This window comes from Phaeoacremonium minimum, assembly GCF_000392275.1.
Source record: "Phaeoacremonium minimum UCRPA7 unplaced genomic scaffold PA7_03_scaffold_483, whole genome shotgun sequence".
Lineage (NCBI taxonomy): Eukaryota > Fungi > Ascomycota > Sordariomycetes > Togniniales > Togniniaceae > Phaeoacremonium > Phaeoacremonium minimum.
This window is the reverse complement of record NW_006921385.1, coordinates 79,114-88,984: the sequence shown is the minus strand read 5'-3', so window position 1 is coordinate 88,984 and position 9,871 is coordinate 79,114. Positions and strand designations below refer to the sequence as shown.

General features: G+C 52.6%; 2 protein-coding genes across 2 annotated transcripts; one reads left to right on the top strand and one right to left on the bottom strand.

Moving 5' to 3' along the window:
* Window positions 1-2,702: 2,702 nt before the first annotated feature.
* Window positions 2,703-3,632, top strand: UCRPA7_6678 (hypothetical protein; the record flags this gene model as incomplete). Its single annotated transcript, XM_007919202.1, has 3 exons — window positions 2,703-2,706; window positions 3,158-3,239; window positions 3,299-3,632. 3 exons carry the CDS (start codon window positions 2,703-2,705, stop codon window positions 3,630-3,632), a joined length of 420 nt encoding a protein of 139 aa, XP_007917393.1.
* Window positions 3,633-4,658: 1,026 nt separating this feature from the next.
* Window positions 4,659-9,458, bottom strand: UCRPA7_6677 (putative glycogen debranching enzyme protein; the record flags this gene model as incomplete). Its single annotated transcript, XM_007919204.1, has 3 exons — window positions 4,659-4,745; window positions 4,802-9,170; window positions 9,229-9,458. 3 exons carry the CDS (start codon window positions 9,456-9,458, stop codon window positions 4,659-4,661), a joined length of 4,686 nt encoding a protein of 1,561 aa, XP_007917395.1.
* Between the last annotated feature and the right edge of the window lie 413 nt (window positions 9,459-9,871).

The window sequence follows — 9,871 nt, the reverse complement described above, 5'->3', positions numbered from 1 at the left end:
TGAACATGCTGTTCCTACACATGCTCGGTATATGCTGACGAAGAGAAGCAGTGTCCTGAGGCGGTCTCAAACCGAGACAATTCAGGCAATCAGCCTAATGGACAGCAGCCAGAGCCGAGCATGACGAACGGACTGGCCAGCAGTGATGGACGGCACCAAGCTCGCGCATCAACGACCACCTCAGTCAACGGCGACGAGGCACAACACCACCGTCAGACACCACCACCTGCCTCCCACATATCACTGGATAGTAACCTAACAGGCGTAAGGCGCAGCGCAGAGCTTGGGAGGTTCCTCTACCCCCGAGACCACTCCATCGTCCCACAGGACCAGCCCGTCACCTCGACGGGCGCCGGCACGGCTCATCCCTCGCAGGGCCATTCCGTGGAGACTGGGGAAGTGCAGCTCCCTCATAGAGTCCAGCCTGACGCGGGGGAAGTGCTTCTTTATATCGGGAGCGTCTTCATCGACGACGAGAGCTTGATTAGGTGTCTTGTCCAAGGCGCCAGACGTCGCCTCTCAATGGAGGCTAGACGCGGCGAATCAGCAGGCAATGTTGGCCAGAACGAGAACAGGAGAAGAAGACACACGTGAGCTTCTTCACAGACTGCCTGAGTTCGGCGCACAGGGATTGGCTGGGACGGGACCATAGGCTAGATTGCTCAACATCATGTATTGGAGTTTCTGCTGTTTCTACTGAGTGTGGCATTTTGCTAGTTCAATCGATTCATGTTTCGATAGCTTGTCAAGGTCGTTTTGGGCGACATCCCTGCCTGGTCGTTGAAGAAGCACTGGACTGCTTCAAAGTGCCCTTGCCAGAACCAAGGGATTTGTGTGACGTCAAGGCAGGCCTTGGTGCTGCAGGTCTAATGCAGTACTGTACGCGTTGGAGATGCATTCACTGCTAATAATATGAAGTGGCCCGATTGCCAAATCCCTACGCTTTGAAATCTGTGCCGTACGAAAGGGGAAATACACGCATTGGGCACGGACCGAATATATTCACGATGGACGAGGGCATTGAATCTTGAATTGGCGGGCAAATGGCACCATATCGCCATATCGCCATATCATATCATGTGATGGGTGACAGCCCTGGGGTGCTTACTAGCGCGGGAACGACACGACGCGAACACGGACGACGGGTGGGAGGGATGGAAGGATGGAGGGATGAGGGATGACCGCTGGAGGGTCAAGAACCTGGAGAGAGATTGCGGAGATGATGGGAAAGGGCGGGAACGCGAAGAACGTACCTACCTTATTGGCGGCAATCATGCAAACAAAGTACACCTTAACTAGGGTTCTAGTTAATACGAGGTTTCTGAGTCTCTTCAAGACAGAAAGTACAAGGGCATTCATCACCTCAAGCATGTCTCTCATCGTATTTCTTTTTTCTCTTCATTTCAGGTTTCTAGGCTCCCACCCGCTGAATGTCTGACGGCTACTAACGTTACGCGGGACTGAGTGCTGGAAAAGGGTGTGTCAGTGCCAGCTGCTGGTGACTCCGGGTAGTTGTTATACCGAATATGGTTCGAAACCTATTGGCGCTATCCATTTGGCGGAGCGGTATGATTTTCTTTTCTGCTGCCAGTGCAAGGACAACTTGACCACGCGATGCACCAGCCACATCTGTGAAGAAAGCAAGAGCGACCCAGAGTTACGCGGTTCCTTGGTTACGAGGAGCCAAGGCTAAGCCAAGGTGGGCCAAGCCCGGCCGGGGTCGATCTCAGAGGAAATGGTTGGCCAGGGCTGGTCAGCCGCCCCGTTTTTGGTGCCAATTTTGGAGCCGGCATCCGTGGAAGACTCTGAAGTGGCCTGTAAATGGCCTGTGCCTTCCCAGGCTCCGCAGCACTAAAGGGAAGGAAGGCATGGAGTCCCCGTCACTCAGTCAGCAGCATCCCATAACTTGACTACTGCATAGTAGGCAGTAGGTACCTACTAGTCGATGGATGGTGCCTTCCTTTCGTCCTCCAGCCAAGTGTGGCGCTCATCCGCACCTGCAGTTTGTGCAGTGTAGGTGTAGCACTCGTCAGCCACGCCAATCTCCGTCTCCCTTGAATTCTTCCGTCGCCTCTGCTCCTCCTCCTCTCTCCTCTCCCCGTCTCCCACTCTCACAACTCTAATCCTACCACCAACGCACTCACGCCTCCGCCTCGCCGAATACCCTCACCACCACGCTCGTTTGCTCCTCTGCGGTGAATGGTACTTCTATCGACACGGCATCGCTTCTCCTGAAGCCACCGATCCGACCGAGCAAGTCAAGGGATACACCGCCGATTTCACTCACTTGCACGGGCAGCCAGTCAATCCGGGCGACACCACCACCACGAAACACCCCGGTCGACGCCTCCTACCCGACATTCACGTCCCAATTCACTCCTCCTCGTCATCACACGCCGTCCGCCCCTGACGCGACGTGAATAGGACCGTCATATACGCTCTGGCGGAAACTACACATCTGCAAAAGTCGAATTTGTACCGATGTTAGGAGACGGACCAATCTGGTGATTGTCAGCATTGAAATTGAGGCTTTTCAGCCGTGCAAGCTTGTATTACACGCCGAACAACGGTGCAAAAAGAAAAAGGAAATTGGCCCTTCTGGACCCTCGACAAGGCCTGCCAACTACAATTTGTGTCACAAATTCAACGATTCGTTCTGTAGATCCTACCTCTGATTCTAGCTTCGTCGATTTATCTTCACAATGAGTACGTTAATCCACGGACTTCACTCCACCACATTACTCCCCACCTCTCTCCGCTGCCAAGACATAGCGTGACAGGATCCTGTCTGCACCGTCGATCCGCGCATCCTCTCTACTGACTTCATCTCGACTTGGGTCATTTGTTTACTGACCATCGCCTACTGTAGGTGATCCTGTTACCACTATTCCGCCCTTCGCGGCCTTGCCATCGTGCGCGACCCTCTGCGGCCACCTTTACGACGCCAACGGAGCTTGTGTGCCACCCGCCGCCACCACCGCCGCCGCATCAGTTTACACCTCGTGCTTCTGTAACTATGCCGATCTGGCACCCTTCAAGACAGGCACCGCTGGTGTTTGCGACAGCGCATGTACGGCCGACGCTGGCGGACTTTCCAGTATTCAAAGCTGGTTTACCAGCATGTGCAATGATGTGAAAGCTGTGGCCACAACTACAGGCAGCTCATCAAGCTCCACATCAACGGCGGGCAGCAGCAGCAGCAAATCTGGCTCAAGCAGTTCAAGTGGTGGTGGTGATTGGTAAGCTGATCCTTAGCCTTCCGGGCAAGTGTCGACGCCTTTCTAACATATTCAACCAGGCTTTCTAACCATTGGAAATGGGTTGTCTTTTTGGTTGTCGTCGTCGTTGCTATCGCAGGCATCTGGATCGGCGCATGTATCTGGAGGAGACATTACCTGCGCAAGAAGGACCGACAGTACGCCCTGGGTAAGACCCTCGCGGCCACCACCCGTTCCGGCACCAACCCCTACGGCCACGGCGGCAGCGGCTCCGCTCAGCAGAGTCAGCGCTCCGTCCACATGCCCAAGCCTGGCATGTTCATGCCCGCCTCCATCTCCACCGCCAACGTTTACGAGGAGAAGCCTAAGAAAACAAAGGAGAAGAAGAAGTGGATTGTCACCGAGAGGACATGAACGGCAAAAGAGTAGAGCCATGAAGAGAAACGACATTTTTACTTCATACCACCTACTTACGGCGTCATTTTCAGCTATCCATCCGACCTATCCATCCATCCACTATTCATTGATATATCTCTAAAACGGGCAGGCGTTTCATCTGGATGGGCGTATCATATTTCATTATTCCTGGATCTTTCAGGATGGTCCATTGGCAATGCAACCATTTTTTTGTGCTCTTAGCTTCAAGAACCCCCAAGATGATGATCTCATCTTTCCTTGACAAAGTCAAGATCTTGACAGGTCTGTGGAGTGTCTGTTTGTGTGCAATTGGGCATGGGAAAGCAGGAAAGGGGGGCGGGAAGGCGAATAGAATCAGTACAGAGTCGTCCTAGGCGGTTCTGTTGTCAAGTCTATCAATCACGGCCGGTCTGTTAACTTTAAAACTTACATATCCACATCTATATCCGTACCTGGAATGATAATTCTCTTGTTCAATGCTCGCTTTCCCCGGTGCTTCACACTCGCTCTGACCATTGACTCTGCTTCTGATTCTGCTCCAATGGTGCGTTCATTGGAGGATATTATTGAATGCTTTCTACACGTGTGCTTTAGGATCTATGTATTATGGACAGGAGCCACCAGACCCGGATCCGTTCTGCCGTATCGCCACAGACAAAAGAACGAAACAAAAACTCCCGATGTTTTCCTAGTGCTGGCCCATGTATGTATGTATGCTTGCTTGGTATTGAGTATCAGGAAAAGGAAAAAGGAACAAAACGGAACCCTCTAAATCATGCCATTCTTTCATTCTTTCATTTTTGTCATGCATGCCCGCCCACCCCGTCCTCTTCTTCCTCTTTCTCTTTCACTTTCGTCTATCGCTCTATGCCCTCTCTCCTGAGGATATGGTCTATCGCACCTGTTTTACGGATGGTGAGTAACGTGGCGATGGAACGCGCCTGTCATGCGACTGACGATGTGGTGAGGTTCAATCGCACCAGCAACCCGGTGGGCAACGTCGGCCAAAGACTTTCGGTGTCCCTACAACTTTCCAGTCTTGGCCTGCTCCTCAGCGGCGTCCATGTACAGGTCGATCAGGCAACTAGCCGACCATGACTGTGTGGGAGACTGGATTAGGGGGTTAGCACACGTTCATGATGTTAGCCAAATGTTGTGGTACTTACAGAATCACTGCAGAACTCGCCATTCCTCTGGGTCAGCTCAGTAAGTCCGGCCCAGGGGTTCTCCACGATCATCTTCTTGCATCCCATCAAGCGTCTGGTAACCTGCTGGAAGGCCTCGGTGCGTCCCTCATGGTCGTTCTTGTCTCGTCGTTCCAAGTCAAACTTCAACAGCGCACGGAGGAAGAAGCCTGTGGGCCAAAGCCACTCTGGACCTTGATGATAGTTGCGACCCTTGCTCGTCGCGAAGTTGTCGCTGTCCTCACTGTTGACGTAGTATGGACGATAATTGAGATCAGCTGGATCCAGCGTTGCCATGCCGGTCGGTCCCCTAAGAGCAGTATCCGCGAGAACAAGCGCATTGATAGCATGTTCGGGATCGAACAGGTCGGGAGCAACGGTCATCGTAATGGGGAAGTTTGGCCGTAGCTGGTAGTCCTCGTACTCCTTTCCTGACCTGTAGAGATCCTTATAGATACCACGTCGATTGACAATCTTTGTGTTCACGTCGTAATTCGTGTCATCATCGGGTGACAGCGGAACGTAGTAGCACCGTTCAAAATTGTCCTTGATCAGGTCTGCCCATTCACGCCACGTAATTTCAGACTTATCCGCTTTCTTAACACCATTGTAAGGATATTTGCCCTGTGATGTCAAAGAACTAAGCCATTTCAAGCAGCTGTAAAGTAAGCCAGTGATCTCAACAGCGGCACCGTCACGAGGGGTTCCGGGAACGCCCTTGGAGCCAGCACGTTCGCTCTCACCCATCTTGTCCATCCATGTACCGCAATTGTGCTGGTTTCCGCCAAAAAGAATGCCATTGCTCCAGTCAACATGCATGGAAAGGTTGAATCCTTCATCCTTCATCTGGGAGTCAATCTGCGGGCCAGCATTTGCCTCGCGGAATGACATCCCTTCAGCATGTCTTTGAAGTGCCTCTTGGATGATGTCTTGAATTGTGCTCTCCTTTGAATAAGCGCGCGAATCCTCAACAGGGAACCAGGTATCGTCATAAGGCAAGAAGCGCCTCTTGGTCGTCGCCTTGAGCAAGTCGAGTCCCTCCGGTGCCAGTCGAGTGTAATCCTGTATGCACTGTAGATAAAACCAGATCGAGTCACGGGAGTTGTAACGAGGCGTTCTTCCAGAGCCAAGAAGGTTGGGAATCATGCCGTGCTTCAACACGCTGCCGAACGCCAGTATGTGTTCCTTTGCCTCATCAAAGCGTCCCGTCCCGAGGAACAAACCTCGCAGCGAGATGAAAACGTCCCGGCCCCAGCATCTTGCCCACTCAACAGCGAAATGTGGGAGACCGGCTGCGAGCGACGGGACAAGTGTAGTGGGATACAATGAACCAGACTTGACAAGCCCAGTCTCCTGCACGCTCACCATCGCCAAACTCTGGAGGAACCACTGTCCTTGCTGCACATTGATGTTCATCAGAGAGATACCGCGATCCCAAGCAGCCATATACGCAGTTCGCAGAATCAGTGCAAAATAGCGAGGACATAGGAAGCCAGGAATCTTGCGAATAGCATCAAATCTCTCTTTGAACCATACGGCAGGTTTGCCCAGCCGAGTGTAATGAGGGCCTTGAGCACCGCGCTCTAGACGTCCAACAATGTAGTCTAAGGCCCATTGTCCGTCGCGAAGATTTTGGCACATTGGATGAGCGAGATTGTTGTCTTTGATAACATCTTTCATCACGCTCCACCAGCCCTGCAGACCCGCGTAGACTAGCTTGCCATAACCGGGAACATCATAGACACCGTCATTCCCGTCGCTCCCATCCCGCTCCTCGGCCTCGCAGCGGTACAAGAGGAAATTGAGATCAATAAGATCGAGCTCCCCAAATGCTTCCTTGGCACCAGACGTGACGAAAGTGTCCAGGCCTGCAGAGTGCTCCGCAGCGGGAATCCACGTCTCAAAGAGGGCAATAGCGCCAGGTGGAAACTTCTCAAGGGGGGTAATGGTGGTGTTGTTGTCCTTGATTTCCATCTTGACCCCAGGTATATCAATAACGCGGCTGGGCAATCCACGCAAATATTTCTTGTCCTCTAGGACCTCCTTCTTGGCCTCCTCGCTGGCGTCAACCTCAAGCATCCAGCTACCAAGATGCCTCGCCCTTGTGCCGGTAAGGTGTATTGGCTGTAGAGCTCCATTGCCATTCCCATATCCAGGGAAGGCGGTGTGAGCAACCAGGAAGTAACCTTTGCGGGACTCTGGGTGGACTCTGTGCACAGTAATATACTGATCCTCATGATGTATGTGCGTTTCATCGTAGCCATCCTTGCCCATCAGTGTGTGAATCTGATTGAGCAATTTCTTCACACCTCCGATGCCATGCTTGCCTCCTCCAATCTTTATTTGTCTCTGATTGGACGACTCAGAAGTATACAGTCTTGTCTCGCCAACAAGATCAATGAGCTTAGGATATATTTCATCATATCCCATGACACTGCCAGTAGCGCTTGCGCACATATTGACTAGGGCAGCGTTGGGTAGTGTATCTCTAGCATCTCGCTTCTGTGCAGGGACCTCGTTGTCATGTGTGCAATCCATGAATAGAGCTTGCACAGGCACAGGTTTAATGCGACGGATGATCTCGCGAGAATGCTCGACGTTCCATGGGTCGCCATTTTCAACAGTCGGAGACTTGACGTCAGCCTTGGAGACCTCGTCCACCTCGAAGCTACCGATGGGACGGCCACCATGGCGATGAACAAGCCGACTCAGCTCTCCTGTACTCCATGCTTGCATTGCTTCGCGGATGAGGGAGCTGAGGCCAAGCCTCTTCACAAAGACATAATCCATCTCCTCTGAACCGGTGAATAGCTCGGCAACACTGTACAGGTCAGGACGGACTCGGCGAGCTTCGTCCAGAATGTGCTCGGCCACGTGAATAGGAGTGGAATGCGCATTATCGATTCGGAAACCATGAAAGTACTTTGCCAATGTTCGGCTATACTTTGTCATATGTTCCCAGAGGTAAGGGCTGTCCTCGGGGCCCCTGCCGTATCGCAACTTGACGCAATCGCCCCAGACAATGACCTCTCGTCGCAAATAGACACGGGACTGAGGCCCTGCATTGTCCACCAAAGCATTGCCTCCCCAAACCCAGCCATTGTTGACCAAGACCAAGTCTTCCTTCTTGTGCTTCGAAGTCCGGTGATTTACGGGCAGGCGTGTGAAGTAGCTCTCAATGAGGGGGCTACCGCGAGTGATGGGGCCCATTCTGGGTCCGTGTTCATCTATGCGGCAATACTTGATTCTGTTGAAGAGCTGTTGAAGGATCTCAGCAACCTCGTCGTCGTATTCCCGATATAAAGGTACATTGACGACGTCGAGAACTTTGACTATTGCGGCCCGGGCAGCAGCCTTGTCTACGCTCTCCCCCTTATCGCCATCGTACTTTCCGAAGATGGCGGATAGCAGCGCAGCTCCAACCGCAGGGTCTATCCTCCGTCTGTACCGCTCCCCCATGCGATCATCGCCCAGGAAGCCATTCTTCTTCAGAAATGCGGCCTGGTCCTCTATACTTGCAGACTTGAGACCATCAGGTCCACTGGCACCAACAGAGCCTTCAGGAAACTCGGCATCTCCATCAAGCCAGCTTTTGACTGCAGCATCAGCGTCACGGTCCACATTGATCGTGTAGTACTCCCACAATCGGATTGTAGCGAGGACCTTTTGTTTGATGGCATCCATGATCTGGATGAGGTCATCGACAGACTTCAGTTCTGTCGGCAGGCCAAGCTTCTCCAACTCATAGCCGAGCTCGAGAAGTTTTGTGTCAAGCAGATACGCTGATTCAAGATGAGGAGCTGTGGTCAGGTTGTAGCCAGCTTCGGGGTGGTCGAGCAGCCAGTCGCTGTTGTTCGCGGTGTGATTGAGGACGATATCAGTCAAGCTCAACAGCGAATGGTTCTTCTCCAAGCTCTCTACCATGGCCTGGACGTCTGGCTCACCATTCGGGAAGCAATCGGGGTCCCATCCCAGCTGATCGTACAAGCTGTATGGCGAATTGGATTCGCCACGAACTTGCAGAGGGGTGAAATGGATCATGTTGTAGCCACGCTCACTTATCCCCCGAAGGTGCTTCTCCCAATCAGTCGGATACTTGCCCATGAACTTGCTGATGATGGAAAAGGTCGACAGTGCCGGCAATGGCAATGGCCTGCCGTCCAGGGTGAGACGTGGTGCGACATCGATGTAGTAGAGCGGAGACTTCTGCTCCTCGACCTGTGATGGAGCGCTCGATTTCAAGCTCTTTGAGAGCTCTGGGAGGGGATTGTATGTGACATAGTAGGAGTATGCGCCTGGGACGAAAATAGGTATCGAGACCTCGAGGTTTCGAGTGAAATTGGGCACCAGTCTGCGTCATCTTGTCAATTGATTATGTCTCGAAACAGATTGGGCGAGGACTTGCTTACTTGTATTCTGTGAACTTGTTTCTCTGGAAGTCCACTCCCTGCGCCGGGATATTTACCCAGAGACTTCCATGACGAGTTATGCTGGACGTGCCCTCGATTGTGAAGCGGATGGTGACCGGATCGCGCGTCTTGGGTGCAATGTAGACGTACTCGCCGGGGACATTGGGCGAGCCGTCGTCGTTGAGCTCCAAGAGGTATACCTCGTTGGAAATCATGGTTCTTGGTATCATGATGGAGGAAAAGAAAGAGAGAGAGGACCCAGAGGGGACAGCTCTCTAAGCTCAACTCGTTTGCCCCGCGGCGGCTGGTGCTGGGGCATTCAAGTGTGGCGCAGGGCGATCGCGATCGTCACAGCGAAGTGGATAGGCGGCGGTAGAGGGGCGGCGGGGCCGAGTTTCAGGAGCCAAAGCGGTAGTAGTGATGATGCAACGCTAATTGAGACTGACGGCGAGGAAATTAAAGTCGTTAGGAAGCGATTTGAGGATCGAAGAATCACAGACAAGGGAAAAGGTGAGAAGAGTCTTTGATCGGCAATAGCTTGGTTGTGGTAGGCAAGAAATTTGAAGTAAGCGTAGAGCTGGTTGGTTGGTTGGCCGGATGGTGACAAACGGTGAAAAGTATGATGGCAGTTGCCCAGATGGTC